At 39.8% G+C, this 23,287-nt stretch overlaps 2 protein-coding genes across 17 annotated transcripts in view; one reads left to right on the forward strand and one right to left on the reverse strand.

The window, feature by feature from the left end:
* The first annotated feature begins 1,322 nt into the window (after positions 1-1,322).
* Positions 1,323-12,163, forward strand: LOC119480314 (clavesin-1-like). Of its 2 annotated transcripts, XM_037756456.1 has the most exons (9): positions 1,339-1,392; positions 1,519-1,606; positions 3,568-4,230; positions 5,406-5,576; positions 6,649-6,767; positions 7,231-7,405; positions 8,068-8,178; positions 8,683-8,909; positions 9,845-12,163. In XM_037756456.1, exons 3-9 carry the CDS (start codon positions 4,132-4,134, stop codon positions 9,921-9,923), a joined length of 981 nt encoding a protein of 326 aa, XP_037612384.1. In that variant the 5' UTR covers positions 1,339-1,392; positions 1,519-1,606; positions 3,568-4,131; the 3' UTR covers positions 9,924-12,163. The 2 variants fall into 2 exon arrangements, with proteins under 2 accessions (XP_037612383.1, XP_037612384.1); XM_037756455.1 differs by having other exon boundaries at positions 1,323-1,606.
* Positions 12,164-13,364: 1,201 nt separating this feature from the next.
* The window catches only part of unm_hu7910 (un-named hu7910), a 43,551-nt gene continuing 33,628 nt past the window's right edge, over positions 13,365-23,287 (reverse strand). For 13 of the 15 annotated variants that reach the window (XM_037756995.1, XM_037756992.1, XM_037757004.1 and 10 more), the window contains 12 exons: positions 22,949-22,990; positions 22,772-22,857; positions 22,538-22,624; positions 21,584-21,734; positions 20,607-20,743; positions 20,383-20,481; positions 19,992-20,081; positions 17,734-17,871; positions 17,418-17,553; positions 17,148-17,239; positions 15,258-15,391; positions 13,984-14,134 (listed from right to left, as the gene is read on the reverse strand). In XM_037756995.1, coding sequence (XP_037612923.1) covers positions 13,984-14,134; positions 15,258-15,391; positions 17,148-17,239; positions 17,418-17,553; positions 17,734-17,871; positions 19,992-20,081; positions 20,383-20,481; positions 20,607-20,743; positions 21,584-21,734; positions 22,538-22,624; positions 22,772-22,857; positions 22,949-22,990 — 1,343 coding nt within the window. Of the gene's footprint in view, positions 14,135-15,257; positions 15,392-17,147; positions 17,240-17,417; positions 17,554-17,733; positions 17,872-19,991; positions 20,082-20,382; positions 20,482-20,606; positions 20,744-21,583; positions 21,735-22,537; positions 22,625-22,771; positions 22,858-22,948; positions 22,991-23,287 lie in introns of all 15 variants that reach the window. The other 2 variants (XM_037756990.1, XM_037757006.1) reach the window with 1 other exon arrangement.

Below are 23,287 nucleotides of genomic sequence, written 5' to 3' on the forward strand. Positions count from 1 at the left end.
TGGTGTATGACAATAAATATAACAAGAGGAAATAAAAATAAAAGCAAGTACAAAAGTCAAGAAACATAAATTTTGAATATTAAAATTATAGTAAAATATGAAAAAATACAATAAGAAATATGTATAATATATAGGTTTTAAAAGCTGCATGTACTCGTGCAGCAATGTGCAAATATCTTATTGGAATCATAGTTTTGAGTATGCCTGGTATAAAATAGAAGGCTTATTTTAGTGCTGTAATGATGAATTTAATAATTCATCAGTCTATTGACAGAAAATTAATACAGCAAACTATATCCAAATGTTATTGGGGTTTTTTTTTCTATGATTTGCTTATTATGTTTTTTTTTGTATTTGTTTATTTAGCTAAATCAATAAATCAGAATCAGGTTTATTGCAAGGGAGGTTTTGAAGTACAAGGAATTTGCCTGAGAGGGGAAAAAAACTACAAACAAAAGTCAAGAATCATAAATATAAAATAAAAAAATGTACAATAAGAATATGTATTTAGAAAATATGTCAAATTAGTTTTTTAAAATGAAAAGAACCATACAGTATTTGAAACAACGAGGATAGAGTGTATATACTACAAAAGTAAAAAATCATAAATATAAACTAGACAAATATAGTATACATCTAGAAAATATGTAATATATATACGTTATATATATATATATATATATAAACGCAACGTTTCATTTAGTCTTTTATTTATAAGAGTCAAGTTTTAATATATATATATAAAATAAGTATTTAAAAAAATTATAAATATCTATTACTTTTTACTATTATTCATTATATATATATATATATATATATTAATATATATATATATAGTAAGTGAGGGGAAAAAACAAGTATTATAAAAGTAAAAAATCCTAAATATAAAATAGACAAATGTACAATAAAAATAACATATATTTAAAAATATGTTTTTAAAATGAAAAGAACCATACAATATTTGAAATGAGGACGGAGAGTACAAATGTATATATATATATAAATTCAACATTGCATTTTGTATTTTATTTATAAGAGCCACATTTTTAATATATACATATATATATATATATATATATATATATATATAAACATTTTTATAAATAAATAAATATATATATTAAAACTTGGCTCTTATAAATAAAATAAAAAATGAAAAGTTGAGTTTTTTTTGGCAGCGATGACGTGAACTCTGTATTTATTATATTTATGAGCACAGTCAAACCTCATCAATTTAATTTTCTTTTGAAAGTGTCGAGCGGAAGTGTCGCTCTTTATTTTGAAGGCTTGACGGTGTGGGAGCATCCTTGACGTCTTCTCGGAGCACAAAGTGAAAAAAACGCATCTCAGTGAGATGCTGCTGCTGCTTCGTCCTCCCCACACCTCACAAAGGTTGGTTGCTTCTCATCCCATCTGAAGCCTTCTGGCACAGTTTTGATTTTACATTTTTTATTATATTCTTGTTGGGATTTTTTAATTTGGACTGAAAATCTTGTTTTTGTTACTGATGGCCACCAGCATCCCCATCCTCAGCCTCAGCATCAGCACCACCATCAGCATCAGCAGCACCACCGGAGGGCCAGGATTCAACCAGCACACCTAGCAGGTCTCTATTCTAATGCATTTCTATTTGATTTCTATTTGAGCTTCTGCACACAAAAACCAGCTCACTCCTGCAGGATGCTCTTGTATTGTATTTTCTGCCTCCTTGTGGTGAGGACACACGCACGCACACACGCACTGCCTGCATATCACCAGGGTGACTTTTATCATTAAAATCACAGTGAATGTGAATATTTAGATGCAACATTATGTGCCATAATAAGAGAGCAGCATCCAGGCAGTGTTTTTATCCTAGCCTCTGTGTCTGATGTAGAGTGGAGCCCTGTGGGACCTTCAAGTGTCTCTCTGGGTTGTGTTTTTCATTATGCTGTCTCAGTGGACAGATTGGACGACATCTGACACAATTAATGTGAACAGCAGATGGGGATGAGTTGGGGGTGGGGTGGGGTGGGGGGGGTCATCAGAGATAAAGATAACCTTTATTGATCCCACTCACTGACAGCAGCACAATCACAAGAACAGATACATTACACAGCTATAAATTAGTAACAAAAATATAATACTATATAGGCTTTATTATAAATGTACCATATGCAAAATTAAGCATTAAAAAAAAATATATATATAATACACCAAACATAACATGTAATTACAAATTGTATGGAGGACTATAGCTGCCATTATAATAAATAAATAAATAAATAAATAAATAAATAAATAAAATTATAAAGAAAGAAGCCTCAATTAAAATTAAAACATGGACAAATAAAATGTATTTATTTATGTGATACATTTCTTACTTTTGTATTAATTTATTTTCATATTTAATAATTTCCCAATTTATTCATTTCCTTATTTATTCACCCATGTTTTATTTCTCTGCATATTTATTTATTTTCAAATTAACCTGCGCATTTATTTAATAATCAAGGCTTTTATTTCTACATTTTATTTATATTAAATTAATTAAAATTAAAACGTGGACAAATAAAATGTATTTATTTATGTGAAACATTTTTTACTTTTGTATTAATTTATTTTAATATTTAATGATTCCCAATTTATTATTTTATTTCCCTATTTATTAATTTCCTTGTTTATTTATTCACCCATATGTTTTATTTATCTTTCTATTTCTCTGCATATTTATTTATTGCCAAATTAACCTGCGCATTTATTTGATAATCAAGGCTTTTATTTCTACATTTCTTTCTTCGTGATTTTCTTTATATAAATCAAATTAAATTTATTGAAATGAAAACATGGACAAATAAAATGTTATTATTTATGTGATACATTTCTTACTTTTGTATTAATTTATTGTAATATTTAATAATTTCCCAATTTATTCTTTTTTTTTTTATTCTTTTCTTTTTATTTATTCTGTATTTCTTCACCCATGTTATATTTATCTTTCTATTCTCTGCATATTTATTTATTGTCAAATTAACCTCCACATTTATTTGATAATTTTACTTTTTTCCCTTCATGATTTTTTCCTTTATTTATCTTCATTTATTTATTATAATGACAGCTTAAAAAATAAATAAATATATAAAAAATAAATTAAATTATAAAGAAAAAATCTTTAAATAAAAGCCTCAATTAAAATTAAAACATGAACAAATACAATTATTTTTATGTGACAAATTTCTTACTTGTGTATTAATTAATTTTCATATTTAATAATTTCCCAATTTATTATTTTCTCTTTACATTATTTTCCCTTTTTATTTATTTCTGTATTTCTTCACCCATATGTTTTATTTATCTTTTTATTTCTCTGCATATTTATTTATTTTTAAATGAACCTGCACATTTATTTGATAATAACATATCATGTAATTACAAAGTGTATGGAGGACAAAGGCTGCCGTAATAATAAATAAATAAATAAATAAATAAACTACTACAACCTGCCAATAAAACACAAACCATGTGAACTCCTAAACGAAGGATAACTTCATGTACCGTAACTGTACTTATGTTTCCTCTCTCCTGTAGGCTGAGGAGGCCCACGTCAGACCCAGCTGCCTTAACCGAACTTTGACCTTTGACCTTTGACCAGCGCAGAACAACCGGACTCGTCGTCATCATGACGCAGCAGAGAGTCGACTGATCCAAAACGGGAATCTGAAAGATGACAGAGAGCAGGAGGAGGAGGGAGCCGAGAGACGCCGAACGGGAACAAAACTAGGACAAATTAAAAAAAGGATGTGAATGTGACTTTTCTTCTTCACGTGTTGCTCATTAAACCGCACGTCCCCGTAACGAACTCCAGCATCGAAAAACCAAAACACCGTCAGCTCCCTAAGAACCAACGATGTAGACAGCAGCGCCGATTGTTACTGAATTACCATCAAAGACGACCACGATTGTCTCCGACTGACGAAACCTGGAGCTCAAAGACAGCAAATAAGATTGTGCTCCAGATACGAGGGCGAAGATCACCAAATCAACAACAGATTGTACATCAGAACTAAACTGTCTGGAATAAACCGTGAAGACAAACTGATCTAACAGACTACAGTTTGTACAGAACACACATTTTGGACGTGAGACTCCACGATGACGCACCTCCACGCCGGCCTGAGCTCAGAGACGACGGAGAAGGCTCGCTTAGAGCTGAATGAAAACCCCGACACTCTGCATCAGGACATCCAGCAGGTATGCTAGCTGATAGCTAACGATAATGTTCAGTTCAATGGGATGCCCGATGGAGACAGAAGACGTACGTTCTCAATAACACTTTATTTGTGTTAGCATGTCATAATTAGATTAATCCCAACTTTAATATGAGAATGCATCAACTCGAAGGGGACTCGGAGAGCGCAGACCTCCACAAGGTCGTTTCCATAACAGAAAAGTAATGCATGTATCCGCCCCAACATTTAATGGGTTGGTCCTCGGCCCGTGCTGCACCGTTCCACCAAGTTTCATGGAAATCGGGCCGCTAGTTTTTCTATAATCCTGCCGACAAGCAAACCGAAAACACAATGTCCTTAGTGGAGCAACAACGTTCTTAAAACTAGACACCGGGCAGAGATGGGACCAAGTCATTGTTGTGCAAGTCACAAGTCTTTGCACTCAAGTCCCTAGTTAAGACTGACGAGTCCCAAGTCAAGACTGACGAGTCCCAAGTCAAGACTGACAAGTTCCAAGTCAAGACTGATGAGTCCCAAGTCAAGACTGACAAGTCCCAAGTCAAGACTGACAAGTTCCAAGTCAAGACTGATGAGTCCAGAGTCAAGACTGGCGAGTCCAAAGTCAAGACTGACGAGTTCCAAGTCAAGACTGACGAGTTCCAAGTCAAGACTGACGAGTCCCAAGTCATGTCCCAAGTGCAAAGTCCTAAACTTTGAGTTTCGAGTCCTAAACAAGTCATAATGCACTCATCACCAAACATAATGCCATTTTAACAGCATAATAATATATTCAATTTACAAAAATCTTGATTGCTGTTTAAAATCTGTATTTATTTATCAAGTATTTTCAAGTCAAAAGGCTCTAGTCCAAGTGAAGTCACGAGTCACTGGTGTTAAAGTCCAAGTTGAGTTGCAAGTCCTTTCTGATTTTATGAAGTCGAGTCTAAAGTCATCAAATTTGTGACTCGAGTCCAAGTCACGTGACTCGAGTCCAAGTCACGTGGCTCGAGTCCACAACTGACAGGGCCCCTCTAATAAAATTAGCTCATAAAGTAGGACCTGTCTTAATAAATATTGTACTTTAGTGGTGCGAGTTCTCAAACAAATGAGCAAGCTGATTAGAGGCTGTGATGAATTACTTCACTACGAGTACGAGATCGATGTCCTGTCACTGTATACGTGTTTTTTTAATTTGAGGTGCGGGACATGATCGTGACGCGGCCGGACATCGGTTTCCTGCGGACGGACGACGACTTCATCCTCCGTTTCCTGAGAGCCAGGAAGTTCGACCAGATGGAAACCTTCAGGCTGCTGGCCCAGTACTTCCAGTTCAGACAGCAGAACCTCGACATGTTCCAGAGCTTCAAGGTCCGGTTTACGTTTGTGGGGTTTTTACAGTTCGAAAGTTTCAAAAACTACATGTAACCTGCGTCGTAAACAGTTTGATCTAAAACTGATCATTAGTTAAGAGTTCAGAGGAATGTTTTCTGTCAGTATCCGACATTACAGTCCATCACAATCCTCGTCAACTCACGCTGGAAAATATATGTCCATGTTGTACGGAGAAATATTTGAGTCCGTCCACATCGTCAAGTGGCGCAAAAAACAAACCAGATAAATTGAGAAAATATGACGAAGGTTATATCGAGCGACAGCGACGGGAGATTATTATTATTTAAAATAATGTCAGAAAAAAGTCCAAAAACAAGTTTTAAAAAGTCCGAACAATGTCCCAAGAATTTCAGACATTTTTTTTTTAAAAGTCCAAAAAACGTCTGAAAAATGTCCAAAGAATGTCAGACAAAGGTCCGAAAAAAAGTTTCAAAACAATGTCGGAAAAAAGTTTTAAAAGTCAGATAAATATCCAAAAAATGTTTTTAAAAAAGTCTGAAAAATTTCCCAAAAATTTCCGAAACATGTCCGACAAATGTCTGAAAAAAATACAAAAAATATCAAAAAAATGTCCGACAAATTTCCGAAAAAAAAAGTTAAAAAAAAGTCAGAAGAAAATGTCCGTCAAATGTCCGAAAAAAGTAAAAAAAAAAAAAAAAAGAGGAAAAAAGTAATGTCTGTAAAAAGTAAAAAAATGTTTTCCAAAGATTGGCAAAAAAGTCAGAAAAACGTCCGAATTTTTTTTTTTTAAAGTCCCAAAAATATCCAACAAATGTTTCAAAAAAAGTCTGAAAAAACTTTTCTGGAAAAAAAGTCCCAAAAATGTCCAAAACATGTAGAAGAAGATGTCCGTCAAATGTCTGAAAAAAGTTAAAAAAAGAGGAAAAAGTAATGTCCGTAAAAAGTAAAATCTTCCCCCCAAAAATGTCCGACACATGTCAGAAAAAAAAGCAAAAAAAAAAGTCTAAGCGATCGACAGCCCGGAGCGCTACGTATAGTAAACTACATTTCATCGATGTCATCTGAACATTACGGTTTCATGTGTCAGGTGGACGACCCCGGTATTAAACGGGCGTTGATGGACGGTTTCCCCGGCGTGCTGGAGACTCCAGACCAACATGGCCGAAAAATCCTCATCTTGTTTGCCTCCAACTGGGACCAGAGCAGGTAACGCACGCACACACACACGTACGCACGCACGCACACACACACCACGCACACACACCACGCACGCACGCACGCACGCACGCACGCACGCACACACACACACACACACACAAAGAGCCTAATGAGTCATTTAGTTAAGACTTCCAGCGTCACGCTCTCTTTAACTATTGATTAGCTGTTGATAAATACGTGTTCCTGACCTCCTCTTCCTCCTCCTGCTCCTCCTCTACCTAATCCTCCTCCTCCTCCCCCCCTACCTGCTCCTCCTCCTCCTCCTGCTCCTCCTCCTGCTGCTCCTGCTCCTCCTCCTCTTCCTCCTCCTCCTGCTGCTCCTCCTCCTCCTGGTCCTCCTCCTCTTCCTCCTCCTGCTGTTCCTCCTCCTCCTCCTGCTCCTCCTCCTCCTCCTCCTCCTCCTCTTCCTCCTCCTCCTCTTCCTCCTCCTGCTCCTCCTCCTCCTCCTCAGGAACTCGTTCACGGACATCCTGCGTGCCATCCTTCTGTCTCTGGAGGTTCTGATAGAGAACCCGGAGCTCCAGATCAACGGTTTCATCCTCATCATCGACTGGAGCAACTTCTCCTTCAAACAGGCCTCCAAGCTGACGCCCAACATCCTCAAACTGGCTATTGAGGGCCTTCAGGTAAACACGCACGCACACGTCCTTCTTCCTTTCTTCTCCCGTTTCCGTCCTTATTTCCTCTCCTCTCTTTGTCTCCTTGCCTTCTTCCTCTCCCTTCGTTGTTGTCTCCTCTCCTTCTTCCTTTCCTCTCCTCTCTTTGTCTCCTCTCCTTATTTCTCTCCTTTCCTCGTCTCGTCTCCTTCTTCCTTTCCTCTCCCGTTTCCGCCCTTATTTCCTCTCCTCTCTTTGTTCCCTCTCCTGTTCCCGTCCTTGTTTCCTCTCCTCTCCTTTCCTTGTATCCTCTCCTGTTTCCGTCCATGTTTCCTCTCCTCTCCTTCTTCCTTTCCTTTCCTTGTTGTCTCATCTCCTCCATCCTCTCCTTTCTGTTTCCTCTGTTTCCTTTCCTTTCCTGTTTCCATCCTTGTTTCCTCTCCTTCCTCTCTCCTGTTTCCTCTTGTGTCCTCTCCTGTTTCCCCTCCTTTCCTTTCCTCTCCTTGTCTCCTCTTCATACTTGTTTCCTCTCTTTGTCTCCTCTCCTTATTGCTGCTGTCCTTGTCTCCTATCCTTGTCCTCTTTTCTGCTTGTTTCCTCTCTTTGTCCACTCTTGTTATTGCTGTCCTTGTCTCCTCTCCTTGTCTCCTCTCCTTATTGCTGTCCTTGTCTCCTCCCTCTTGTCTCCTCAGGACAGTTTTCCAGCTCGGTTTGGAGGGATCCACTTTGTGAATCAGCCGTGGTATATTCACGCCATGTACACCATCATCAAACCTTTCCTCAAAGACAAGACCAGGAAAAGGGTGAAGACACAAACAAGTTTACAAGTTTCCTGTTTTTATTTTGTCCTCTTATCGTTTCTCACCTCCTTTTTTCTTCTTCTCTTCTCTTTTTCCCTTCTGTCACTTCCTCTCCTCTCTCCTCCACCGTTTCATTTCCATCTTTTCTCTCTTCTCTTTTGATTATTAACACCCTCCTCCCTTGTTTCCTCCCCTCCTTTTTTCATCCTCTCGTCTCCTCTGCTGTTTCCTTTCCTCTCCTCTCTTCCTCTCCTTGTCTCCTTTCCTCCCCTCTCCTTACTCCTACCCATGTCTCCTCTCCTCTCTTCCTCTCATTGTTTCCTTTCTTCTCCTCTCCTTGTCTCCTCTCCTCTCATCTCCTCCCCTCTCCTTTTTTCCTCTCCATGTCCCCTCTCCTCTTTTCCACTCCTTGTCTCCTCTCATCTCCTCCCCTCTCCTTGCTCCTCGCCATGTCTCCTCTCCATGTCCCCTCTCCTCTCCGCTCCTCTCCTCGTGTCCTCTCCTCAGATCTTCCTCCACGGTAACAACCTGAACTCGCTCCACCAGCTCCTCCAGCCCGAGTGTTTGCCGTCAGAGTTCGGCGGGACTCTCCCTCCGTACGATATGGGCATCTGGGCTCGAACGCTGCTGGGACCCGACTACAACGACGAGACCGAGTACACGCTGACCTACGACGCCCTGCACGTCAGGGAGAACTGTGGAGGAGGAGGAGGAGACAAGGAGATGATGAAGAGGTGAGGAGGGACAGGGACTAGATGAGAGACAGACAACCACATGACGATGGACGAAATTATTATTTTCATCATTTCTTAGTTCCTTTGGGAGCATCCTCGTTTCCTCTCCTCTTTTATTTCTTTTTTTTCAAATGATCACACTGTGAAAATAGACTTAGAGTGTGTTCCAGTCCACGTACTTCCTGAAGTACACTCCAATGTAGTGCACTGTGTGTACTCTGTACTTACTTGAGTAGTGCGTGTATTTCAGCGGGGTAGGGTCATCTCAAATGGAATACTCTGCGCCGCACTGACCGGAAATGACGACCGCAACATTTCACCGCGGCTCGCTACCCGCCAAAACATCTTCTTCTTCTTCTTCGGGGTTTTACGGCAGCTGGCATCCTTTGTGTTGCTGCTGCCTCCTTCAGGTTTTACCCGTCCACTACCACACTAATAGTGGTCGTGGTCCCGCCCCTTCTGCTACGTAGCCAAAATGGAGCCAATTGAGTGTGGAAAGTGTCCAGCGTTCCACTCAACCATCGGACCGTTTTGAGAACAACATCCGGGTAGTTTGACATACTTCCCAGGGTGAACGCACTTATGCACTCAAAATAGTAAGTATAAGTACAGAAGTACGCGTATTGGAACACACTCTTAGTCTTTATCTTATAACTTTAAGTCAGACTGGCTATAGACACTAACATGTACCTGTTGCATAAAGCCTCCCTATGAGTGACTAATGTAAGACTGACTGAACAGCATAAATCCAACGGTCGTTAGAACCGTTTTAGACGCTCAGGAACAATTCAGGAATATGGTATTAAAATCCAAAACGTTATAGATAAACAGTTGAAATAGTTAGCTAAAAGGCTTAACTAGACTAGTCCAACCTGACAGTTTAATTCTTTTTCCACCACTGGTTTCTACTATCACACTATCTGCGTGTGTTTCAGGTCTCAGTCGGCGGTGGAACCAGGAACTCTCCGGCAAACGGACAGGGAGACCAGCACGCCACTACTGGCCCTGGACTGAACACACACACACACACACACACACACACACACACATCTAGAGCCGTCACATGACCACGCAGATCCATCAACACACACATGTACAGACAACAACAAATCACAGCGTCCACTTTGACACATCCTCTCTATATCACTCACACACACACACACACACACACACACACACACACACACACACACACACACACACACACACACCAGCTGTGTATTAAGCTGGTGGATTTGAGCCTGCATCCTTTAGTCCTGTTGACCTGAACTCTGACAGTGACTGAACTTCCTGTACAGGACACACACACACACACACACATGCACACACACACACAGTCTGTCCTGTCTCTGAGCCGTCTAATGCCTCCCAGCTGAGCCTCTCTCCAGCCAGCAGCATCTGTCCTGTGTTGTCCATGACGACGACGACGACGACGACGACGACACACTCTCAAGTGTTTGTGCGTCGTCTCCTCGCTTCGAGTTTTTGTTAATTCTGTCAGAAACAAGCAGGAATGTAACGAGGAAAACACCGCGATCACATTTCATCTGTTTTCCGTGAGCCGAGTCCTGAGGGAGGATGTGGTGAAACTTTATTTAAACCTCAGACAACAGAGAATCATATCAGTAATAATTAAGAAACATTTAGAGCAGGTTGCACCAACAAGGATTCATTTCAACAAATATTATTTAATTCTGGTTTAAAAAGATAAACCAGATTAACCAGTTAGAGTTCATATTAATGGGTTTTGTCATTCACGCGCTCGATTTCGTAAAAGGGTAAACAGAACGTATAACGTTGCCATGGAGCAACAACTTCCTTTGCCTATATTTGATTATATAATTTGTCAAATTGTCTCCACTAAAAGTATGCAGAGTTATCTATAAGCAGCTCCTGTTATCAATGTACTCGTGGATGTTCAGACTATCACTGGATTACTTTGATTCTGAGGAAAACTTGAAAACGTGAAGATTCTCAAGCAAGTTCTGTAGCGTCTTTTTTCTACGCTTTCTAAGCGGGTTTATGGACGTCTATTTGTGAAAGACACCAGATGTAATTATATCCTCAGAAAGTGTAAGTCACGCTGAATTTAAAAATATGCGTATCATGCCTGTATGTTTAAATTTGACTGAGTTATGACTCTGAGAATAGTCCGATTTTTTACTTTTCCACGCCCCCACCATGCGCCTCACAGTTTGAAAATATGTGGAATAGTTGATTGACAGAAAATGAATTGACAAGTAGTAAAAATAAAAGTTGCAACCTTAAATATAGCTTTCTCAGGTGGAAAAGTTTCACATTAATCTTCTATAATTCAGGTTTAATCATGATTTAATCCAGGATTAAAGATAATCCTTGTTGGTGAAACTCTTAAATGTTTGAAAGAGCATTTGTCTTTAGTGTTTTCAGAGCTGTGAATCTAAAGTTAGTTTCTGTGCAGTTCTGACACGGCGGCTCCATCACTCCATCACAGTATGTTCGTCAACATATGAATCAGAATACTTTGAATTTAACTGACTTCAATGTCCCGGTAATCTGAAAGAGAAAGAGAGTCAATGGACATGCAGGAAGAAGCAAAAGAAACTTCACTTTGGTAGAATAATTTCACCTTTTTTTTTTCTTTCATGTAAAAACAACAAAATCACGGCACTAGCATTTCAAAATAAAAGCACCGCAAATTCGGCAGATATTATAACCGGATGCATGAAAACTTTTCTACCAGAGTGAAATAAATTCTTTCTGAAAAAAAAAGTATTGTGCTGTGAAGAAACCACAGGATGCCAAATTATCACCTTTAACCTCGAAGGGAAAGATTGTTTTTATTGAATCTTAATTTATTATTATGAAGATTGTATATTATTGTTATAAGTATTATTACTATTACGCTGCAAAAAGAAGTGACACACTTGGCCGATCTTATCCTGAGATATTTAAAGTCTGATTATCTTCAGTTTCTGCAACGTAAATTATTTTAATTTCTGTCTGAAATCAGAAAATCTTTCAACTTTAACGACTCGTTAAACATCACATTTATGAGGAGAGTGAGAACATGTGCAGGTTGATGATTTCACTTTCAAATATCTCGATATAACGCGGATTATTTGTGAAATATAAAAGGCCAAGTTTGTCCTGATTATTTGCAGTGTGTTTGACTCCTCATCAGGGCTACTCTGAGTAGTGATCTGATCTCCACTCGACTGTAATGTAACTTCCTCTCAATGAATGTATAGAAGTAAACATTTACACCAACCTGACTGGGTTGTGTTCCAGCGCGTTTTATTTTGAAAGTCTACAGGTTTTTCTAAATACAGTGAGGCTTTCACTCACAACAGTCCTCAGACTACGGAGAGGAGACAAGGAGAGGAGAGGAAGAGAGGAAACAAGGAGAGGAGAGGAGGAGAGGGGACAAGGAGAGGACACGAGGAGAGAGTAAACATTTACACCAACCTGACTGGGTTGTGTTCCAGCGCATTTTATTTTGAAAGTCTTACATGTTTTTTCTGAATACAGCAAGGCTTTTACTCACAACAGTCCTCAGGCTACGGAGAGGAGACAAGGAAAGGAGACGAAGAGAGGACACAAGGAAAGGAGACAAGGAGAAAGTAAACATTTACACCAACCTGACTGGGTTGTCTTCCAGCGCATTTTATTTTGAAAATCTTACGTTTTTTCTGAATACAGCGAGGCTTTTACTCACAACAGTCCTCAGACTACAGAGAGGAAACAGCGAGAGAAGACGAGGAGAGGAAACAAAGAGAGGAGACAAGGAGAGGACACGAGGAGAAAGTGAACATTTACACCAACCTGACTGGGTTGTGTTCCAGCGCATTTTATTTTGAAAGTTAACATGTTTTTCTAAATAAAGCAAGACTTTTACTCACAACAGTCATCAGACTATGGAGAGGAAACAAGGAGGGGACACAAGGAAAGGAGACAAGGAGAATGTAAACATTTACAACAACCTGACTGGGTTGTGTTACAGCGCATTTTATTTTGAAAGTCAACATGTTTTCTAACTAAAGCGAGGCTTTTACTCACAACAGTCATCAGACTACGGAGAGGAGACAAGGAAAGGAAACGAGGAGAGGAGAGGAGGAGAGGAGAGGGGGTAAGGATAGGAGACAAGGAGAGGAGACAAAGAGAGGAAACAAGGAGAAGAGACGAGGAGAGGAGAGGAGACGAGGAGGAGGAGACGAGACAAAGAGAGGAAAGGGGCTAAGGAGAGGAGACAAGGAGAGGAAACGAGAGGAGAAAAGGAGGAAATGAGGAGAGGATTAGAAACAAGGAGAGGAGAGGAGGAGAGGAGACGAGGAGAGGAGAGGGGCTAAGGAGAGGAGACGAGGACAGGAGAGGAAACAAGGAGAGGAAACAAGGAGAGGAGACGAGGAGTCGAAACAAGGAGAGGAAACAAGGAGAGGAAACAAAGAATTCACAGAAAACAAAAACACACTTTTGTTTTGCGGTTGCCATTTTTTTCTGTATATTTTTATTTATTTTTAATATAAATATAAATCATCTTTTATAACATCTTGTGTTTCCTTGGTTACTGTGCAAAAGTGAAACATGATAAACTGAAAGAAATGCGTTAGTGGTCAAATTAAGGCTTCTTGTCTTCTTGTCCTCAGACCTGTGAGACGTGTCCTTCAACACTCTGTCCACAACCTCAAAGATGGATTTTATGATTTCTCTACATTTTAAAAACAGAAATAAGTCGACTCTGCAGACGACCTCCGATTATCCAGATCACATGACCGTGTGAACCCTGATCCGGTCCGAACAGGGTCAACCGGGTTAATTGGGGCTAAAACAAGTACCGTATGTTTGAGTCGGTGACGGGTCGTGAAGTCAGTAGTAACTTTAGATTTCCATCCTTCAGTCCGATGGTTCCATCCTGGAGCGGTTGATCCACAGAGGAGAAGAAAGCGTCACCAGTCCGTCGGTCAGGTTCTTCTGTGTTTTTATCTGTTTGTCCACAGAAGAGGAAGAAGAAGAAGAATCAGCTGGTCCGATAAGTCTGTCAAACTCTTACCAGCTCTGCGGCGGCTCCTCGTCCTCGCTGTGGTGCCGGTTCCGTCTAAATGGGGCTCAGAGTCTGGCGCTGGTACGCCGTCAACTCCGGGTGCCACACGTCCACGATGAAGATGAGGCGGTAACTGTCGGCGTCCTGCCAGACCTCGTGCTCGAAGGAGTCGTCGAAGATGAGGACTTTACCCTCCTCCCACTTCCTGCAACACAACACACGAAGAACGAGAGGTTAGCGGCGTTCACGCTCGCCATCGGAGCGCCTTATTCACGGCAGACAATTTGGAAAAAACACAGGTGAGACAGGAAATGAGGAGAGGAGACAAGGAGAGGAGAGGAAATGAGGAAGTTCAAGGAGAAGAGAAAAGGAAACGAGGATAGGTGACAAAGAGGGGAGAAGAAATGAGGAGAGGAAATGAGGAAAACGTTCAAGGAGAGGAGAGGAAACAAGCAGAGGAGGAAACGAGGACAGGTGACAAAGAGAGGAGAGGAGACAAGGTGAGCAGAAGAAACGAGGAGGGGAAACGGAGAGGAGAGTTCAAGGATAGAAGAGAAGGAAACGAAAAAAGGTGACAAGGAGAAGAGAGGAAACGAGTAAAGGAAATAATGAGAGGAGATGAAATGAGACAAGGAAAGGAAACGAGGAGATGAGATGAAATGAGGAGAAGAAATGAGAGGAGACAAGGAGAGGAGATGAAACAAGGAGAGGAAATGAGGAGAAGAAACGAGGGGAGGAAACTTGGAGAGGGTTCAAAGAGAAGAGAAGAGGAAACAAGGATAGTTGACAAGGAGAGGGGAAGAGACAAGGAAAGGAAACGTGGAAAGGGTTCAAGGAAAGGAGAGGAGGAAACAAAGACAGGTGACAAGGAGAGGAGAGGAAAGGAAACAAGGAGAGGAGATGAAACAAGGAGAGGAGAGTAGAAGAGATGAGGAGAGGAAACAAAGAGAGAAGAGGGGAGGAAATGAGACAAGGAGAGGACATGATATAAGGAGGAGAGGACACAAGACAAGGAAAGGAAACGATGACGGGAGATGAAACAAGGAGAGGAGGAGAGGAAGAGGGGAAACAGGGAGAGGAAACAAGGCAAGGAGAGGAAACAAGGAAAGGAGAGGAAACAAGGACAGGAGAGGATAGGAAACAAGGACAGGAGAGGAAACAAGGAAAGGAGAGGAAACAAGGAGAGTTGGAGACATAAGAAAAAGAAACAGAAAAGATAAAAAAAAATAAAAATACAAAAAAATAAAGATAAGAGGAGACGAAGAGGAAGAGGAGGATGGTAGAGGATGAAGAGGAGGATGGTAGAGTAGGAAGAGGAGGAGGAGGACCTGGTGTCGTCAGTGCAGCGGATCCTGCAGCCTTGTTTGGGGACGACGAGGCCGAGGTGCATCCTCAGTCTGCAGTTAGTGGGACCAGTATGAGGCCACACATGAGTCCCAGGATGCATCACAGAGAACTTGATCTACACGCACACGCAAGCACACACACACACACACAAATATTAATAACAGCAGATTAACAGACTCCATCAGATTAACGATAATCTGACTAGAAATCTTCACTAAACTGACTCCATAACATCACATCACTTCACTTCACATCACATTACTTCACTTCACATCACATCACTTCACATCACATTACTTCACCTCAGATCACATCACATCACATCACATCACATCACATCACTTCACTTCACATCACATCTAATCACTTCACATCACATCAATTCACATCACAAAACTTCACTTCACATCACTTCACATCACATCACATCAGATCACATCACATCACTTCACATCACATCACATTACTTCACTTCACATCACATCACTTCACTTCACATCACAAAACTTCACTTCACATCACATCACATCACTTCACATCACATCACATCACATCACTTCACATCACATTACTTCACTTCACATCACTTCACTTCACATCACTTCACTTCACATCACATCTAATCACATCACATCACATCAATTCACATCACATCACATCACTTCACTTCACAAAACTTCACTTCACATCACTTCACATCACATCAGATCACATCGCTTCACTTCACATCACTTCACATCACATCACATCACATCACTTCACATCACATCACATCACTTCACTTCACTTCACATCACTTCACATCACTTCACTTCACATCACATCACTTCACTTCACTTCACATCACTTCCATTCACTTCACATCACATCACATCACATCACATCACATCACATCACTTCAGATCACATCACATCACTTCACCACATCACATCACATCACTTCACCACATCACATCACATCACTTCACATCACATCACATCACATCACTTCACCACATCACATCACTTCAGATCTATTTGAAGACATTTCCTCCTTCAGATTTACAGAGAGGAGACAAGGTGAGGAACAGAGGAAACAAGCAAAGGAGAGGAAACAAGGAGAGGAAGAGAGGAAACAAGGAGAGGAGAGGAAGAGAAAAAAGGGAGAGGAAACAAGGAAATGAGGAAAGGAGACAAGGAGAGGAGAGGAGACAAGGAGAGGAAGAGAGGAAACAAGGAGAAGAGAGGAAGAAGGGAGAGGAAACAAGGAGAGGAGAGGAAGATAGGAAGAAAGGAGAGGAAACCAGGAGAGAAAGAGAGGAAACAAGGAGAGGAGAGGAAGAGAAGAGGCAGGGAGAGGAAACAAGGAAAGGAGAAGAAGAAGGCAGAGGAGACAATGAGAGAAAGAGAGGAAACAAGGAGAGGAGAGTAAGAGAAAAAACAGGGAGAGGAAAAAAAGGAAATGAGGAGAGGAGAGGAGGCAAGGAGAGGAGACAAGGAGAGGAGGAGTCGTCATCCTTGAGATTAAACTTTATTCATCCTGAGGTAAACTAGCAGAAAGAGTGCAAGAGACAAGGAGGTGAAATGAGGAGAGGAGAGAAGACAAGGAGAGGAGAGGAAACAAGGAAAAGAGAGAGGAAACAGGGAGATGAAACAAGGAGAGGAAGAGAGGAAACAAGGAGAGGAAACTAACCACTAATTACAGGTACATGTTACAACATTTTAAGCTCTGTGATTGGATGTTTCTGGGTGAAAAGCACCCTGGGAGTCGTAGTTTCCTCCCCTCTCCAGAGGTTTTTATGTCCACAGTAGCCTAGCAACATTAAGGCTACAAACATCCCATAATATGTGTGTGTGTGTGTGTGTGTGTGTGTGTGTGTGTGTGTGTGTACCTGTCCTCTCTTGCAGCCGGTAGCTTCAGCGTACCTCTCCAGCAGTGAGCAGGTCTTCGGGACGCCCTGACAGGCATTTCCTACTTTCTTCCCTGAAACACACAACAGACAGTCAAACCTCCATAACGCTGCAGGTAACATCTACATTTACTACTTTCTCATCATCTATTAATCTATTTTATTCAAATTACTCTTCTATAAAATATCTGAACATGGTTAAAAATCTCCCTGTATATATATATGTATATATATATATGTTTGAGTGCGTACCTTGTTGCCAGATTGTGTACTGGCCCCACTCTCCTTTCTCTCTCAGGTTCTCCTCCTCAGGTATGAACGATCCGGTGCTCTGGTCCATCACAGCCAGAGCTTCCTCCCTGATCGTCTTCCAGTTCCTCTCCAGCGCCTGTCCACACACACACACACACGCACACACGCACACACGCACACACGCACACACGCACACACGCACACACGCACACACGCACACACACACACACACACACACACAACTCCATCTTTACAACCTTCCTCTGAACACAAACACCGTGTTCAATCCATATAAGTACACAGCGGGACACCTTACCCTGACCAGGTCGGTGTATCCGGTCTCTTTGGGCGTCCACCAGGGCTGAGCCTTCAGTCCGTCCACGTTGTACAGAGACCTCTGCCACACCGAGGCAAAGTGGCCACGTTTGTGACCCAACTCATACCAGTCATAGGCCTGGAGACACGGACAGGTGGACATTCTCATCAAGAAAGACCAGTTAAGAGTTGTTCCTTTTTTTCATGTGAACTGAATTAGTCTGAAACAAATCTATTAAATAAATGACAGAGGTACCAAATCAGGCTAACACATACGGAGGACCTAAGCTGCCAAAATAGAAAAAAATAAATAAATGACTCGATGGATAAATTACAGTTTTTCTCAATTGTTTACACACAAATACTGGTACTTGACACACAATGACCACAACATGTAACTCATGCACCAACCCCCTGAACCAATTCTGCTAAACTACAAGCACAATTCCTGCTTTACACTCAAATTGCAGTTCTAAAACACACTTTTTTCAAAACACTACACACAATTCTCTGCATTTGGCACAATTTTCATGAAGAAAATCTCGTTTTCACAAGGAACACACTGTCATTCAAAATTCTAAAGTCAATTGCCCTACTATGCACACTGACTCATCACATGGGCAAACACCTGTCACACAGTGTTACAATTAGCAATCAGTTGATGCTTTTCATGGCTGGATTCGACATGCTAAGCGATATTTCCCCCGCTGCTTGGCCAGGGAAAACATTGCTTGTGATGTGGATGAGGTGCTGTGGCCAGACCGAAACAGAAGAGAGGATGCAGCATAGTTTTTTTTTTTTTCCACTGTATGTGCAACTTTGTGTTGGTTGGGATGTTCACTGTGTACATTGTTTTTGTGGGGAAAATAAAATATATTTGTTACCGTGTATTTGTGTGTTCTGAGTATAAAAACAATATTCTAAAATATTTTACAACACACTTATGTATGTACTGTCTGTAGTAAGTGTAACACTGAACAAAAAAAAGGCCTAAGTCATTATGATGAATGGAGAAGAAGTGTTTTCCATTCATCATAGTGTTTTACATTGAGCACATCAGTGTTCAACTGGTTCTTATAAATGTCTATTCATATGATGGTTTGTGTGTGTCATTTGAAAACAAAATACCATTTTGAGAAGAAATAACATTGTTTTGAATGTAAAGTTTAATTTTGCAGGAGAATTGAGGGGTTTTGCCCATTGTGTGTGTGTTTTTTGATTTGTGTGTAGAGTTCTGAGAGTATGAGGCATGCTTTCAGAAAATGTGTGTAAACAATCGAGAAAAACTGTAAAATGAATTAATTTATTTTCATTATTGTTAAAAGGTATTTATTTCTCACCAGAAACTACATTTTACAAGATTACATTTTGTATTTTTATGTATGCATTTATTTATTTATTTAATACTAAATTAAAATCAATATCAAATAAATACATAAATAAATATGCCTATGAAATAAATAAATATTGCTATTAAATAAATAATTTTTTAAATAAAATACTATTTATTGACCTATATTGGCTCATTAATATATTTATTTAAACATTTGTATATTTATTGCCTTATTTATTTATTTCATAGGCATATGTTTTATTTATGTATGCATTTATTTAATTAATGCTAAATTAAATTAAATATCAAATAAATAAATAAATACATAAATAAATATGCCTATGAAATAGACAAATATTGCTATTAAATATATATATATTTTTAAATAAAATCCTATTTAATTAACTTTATTGACTCATCTATATATTTATTTAAACATTTATAAATTTATTACATCATTTATGTATTTCAGGTTTTATTTCATAGGCAATTTTTTTTTTATGTATGCATTTATTAAAATAATTGTAATGAAATTAATAAATTCATAAATAAATCTGGCTATGAAATACATAAATATAGCTATTAAATAAATCCTTTTTAAAATAATAAAAATATTTATTAAACTATATTGATTCAATTATATATTTATATTTATTGAAACATTTATATATTTATTGCCTCATTTATTTATTTCAGGATTTATTTCATAGGCATATTTTTGATTTATGTATGCTTTTATTTAATGCTACATTTAATATCAAATAAATAAATAAATATGGCTCTTAACAGTTCTCACACTGATTACTGTAAAACATTTATTAAAATGTCTTCAATATAACTTGAGTAAAGAATTAACTTCTTTGTAAGCAGCAACATTTTGATTGGTAACTGCATGTAAGTAACCGTGACTCGTGTGCGGTACTCACACTGTTGTCTCCGACCCTCTGCAGAGCGTCACCCAGGTGGAAATAAAAACGCCCGTCGTCTGTTCCTGGTTCCCCCGACTCCAAACCCTCCTGGAGAGACAGAGAATGGCAGCGTTGTTGTGTGGGAAGTGATTAAAACATTTACTGTTAGGTGGTAGGTTACAGGCTAGAGGATGTGTGATTTCAAGTCTTTATTTGACATTATGCACAACAGTTACAGAGGAGCAGTCGTTGGCGATGAAGTTCTTGTTGTCAGGCTTCCTCCAAAATGAGGATCCAAAACATAATATATAAGACAATGCAGAAGTTAAACCGCCAACTTCTAATCCCCTGTTTTCTACAGTGCAGGTAAACGTGCTGACTGACGGTCCTCACAGGTACACATACAAACCTTCAGGTACGGTATACTCTCTGCTATCTTGTTCTCTGACTTCAGGATGAAGCCGTAGTGAACTTTAGCGAAGCCGTTGCCGGGGGCAACCACCAGAATCTGTGGGTCAGACAACCAATCAGAGATGGAGATAAAGACACCACTTCAACTCCTACGAACTCCTAAACCATGAACACACACACACACGCGCGCACACGCACACGCACACGCACACACACACACACCTCCTCGAAGACCTTCCTGGCGCCCTTGTTGTCTCCTAGCAACAGGTGGGCGACGCCCAGTTCGTTCTTCAGGCCGATGTCTTCTGGAAAGATCTGAACCATCTTCTCCAGAGTCGCCAGAGACCCTCGCATCCGACCTGAGAGACCCAGAGAGAAATAATGAACAACTACAGTCTTAATCATCAGATTATATATTATATTATAATATTATAATATAATATAATATATTATATTATGTTATATTATATTATAATATGTTACATTATATTATATTATATTATAATATTTTATATTATGTTATATTATATTATAATATGTTATATTATATTATATTATATTATAATATTTTATATTATGTTGTATTATATTATATTATATTATATTATATTATATTATATTATATTATGTTATATTATATTATAATATATTATATTATGTTATATTATATTATATTATAATATTTTATATTATGTTGTATTATATTATAATATATTATGTTATATTATATTATGTTATATTATATGATGTTATATTATATTATGTTATATTATATTATAATATTATATATTATGTTATATTATATTATATTATGTTATGTTATGTTATATTATAATATATTATAATATATTATATTATTTTATATTATATTATATTATATTATGTTATATTATATTATATTATATTATGATTAGGAGTGTGCTGCCCTGGTGCATGATGGGAAGTCCTGCTACCTAGAGGAGAGGAGAGGAAACGATGGGAGGAAGAGAGGAAACAAGGAGAGGAAAAGAGGAAACGAGGGGAGGAAGAGAGGAAACAAGGAGAGGAGAGAAAACAAGAAGAGGGAACAAGGAGAGGAAAAGAGGAAACGAGGGGAGGAAGAGATGAGGAACAAGGAGAAGAAAAAAGGAAATGAGGGGAGGAAGAGAGGAAACGAAGAGAAGAGACAGTAGTAGTAGTAGTCGTAGTATTTGTGTTACCCAGGAACTGCTGCCTCTCAGCTCGTCTCTTCAGCGAGGCTCTCAGGAGGTCAGAGGTCACATCGGGGAGCTCAGCAGCCTCTCTGTAGCTGTTGACGGCTTTATGCAGCATGTCGTTACTACGCAGCTTCTCAGCCAGGTCGTCCTCCGTCTGTCAACACAGTACACGGACCAAGTATCAGGCAGTAGTACTCGGCAGTATGAGGAGAGGAGAGGAGAGGAGAGGAGAGGAGAGGAGAGGAGAGGAGAGGAGAGGAGGAGCGGAAACAAGGAGAGAAGAGGAGGAGAGGAGAGGAGAGGAGGAGCGGAAACAAGTAGAGAAGAGGAGATGAAAGGAGAGGAGAGAAAGGAGAGGAGAGGAAAGGAGGACGAGAGGAGAGGAAGAGAGGAGAGGAAAGAAAAGGAAGAGAGGAGAGGACGAGGCGTGGAAACGAGGAGAGAAGAGGAGGAGGAGAGGAGATAGGGAGAGGAAACAAGGAGAGAAGAGGAGGAGAGGAGATGACGTGTGGAGAGGAAATGAAGAAAGAAGAGGAAACGAGAAGATGAAATGAGGAGAGGAAACGAAGGGAGGAAACAAGGAGAGAAGATGACATGAGGAGAGGAAACTAAGAGAGGAAACAAGGAGAGGAAACGGGATGAGGGGTGGAGATGGGGAGAGGAAATGAGTAGAGGAGACGAAACATTGAGAGGAGAGGAGATGAGGAGAGGAAACGAGGAGAGGAGAGGAGATGAGGTGAAGAGAGGAAATTAGGAGAGGAGAGGAGATGAGGAAAGAAAAGGAGGAGGAGAGGAGATGAGAAGAGAAAACGAGGAGAGGAAACGGGATGAGGGGTGAAGATGGGGAGAGGAAACAAAGAGAGGAGAGGAGGAGAGGAGAGGAGGAGAGGAGAGGAGATGAGGAGAGGAGAGGAGAGGAGATGAGAAGAGGAGACGAGGAAAGGAGAGGAGCAGTACCTGGGCTTTCCCGTAGCGAGCGCGGGGGCTCTGTGGATGTTGCTGCACCAACGTCTCAAACGCTCTCAACGCCTCCTCCAGCTTCCCCTGACGGAGAGGAGACGGGTGGTAATAAAGTAATTAGTATAATAATATAATAATATATTTAATATAATATATATAAATATATAAATACATAATTATAGACGTCAACATCAGGAGGACAGAACAGACCGATGGGTTCGGGTTCTCTACCTTCTTACGGAGCTTCTCTGCAGCGTCGATTTCTGCTTTAATGGTTTTATCGAGCTTATTCAACAGTTTAGGTTTCTTCTTCTTTGCTGGAGGACAAAGTGAGACAACGTCAGAGAAACAAGACGCCAGAAGAGCAGCTAAACATCGTTCATGTGTCTGTCTAAAATCACGTTTTACCTTTCTCTCTGAGCTTCTCCTCAGCCTGTTTCTCTGCTGTTCCTACAGAGGAGACAAACGTTTTATATCCACCTTTAATCACGTTTTAAATCTATTTATTATTACACATTTAATGTAGGGCTGTCTGTCCATATCTAATCACCATTAATCACATGATTTAATAAACCCTCCGGCTAACCTCCAACCTAGGAGAGGAGAGGAAACGAGGAGAGGAGAGGAGATGACATGAGGAGAGGAAACAAGGAAACGAGAGAAGAGGACATGGGGAGAGAAAACGAGGAGAGGAGAGGAAACAAGGAGAGAAGAGGAGATGACATGAAGAGAGGAGATGACATGAGG

This window comes from Sebastes umbrosus, chromosome 21 (assembly GCF_015220745.1).
Source record: "Sebastes umbrosus isolate fSebUmb1 chromosome 21, fSebUmb1.pri, whole genome shotgun sequence".
NCBI classification, from domain to species: Eukaryota; Metazoa; Chordata; class Actinopteri; order Perciformes; family Sebastidae; genus Sebastes; species Sebastes umbrosus.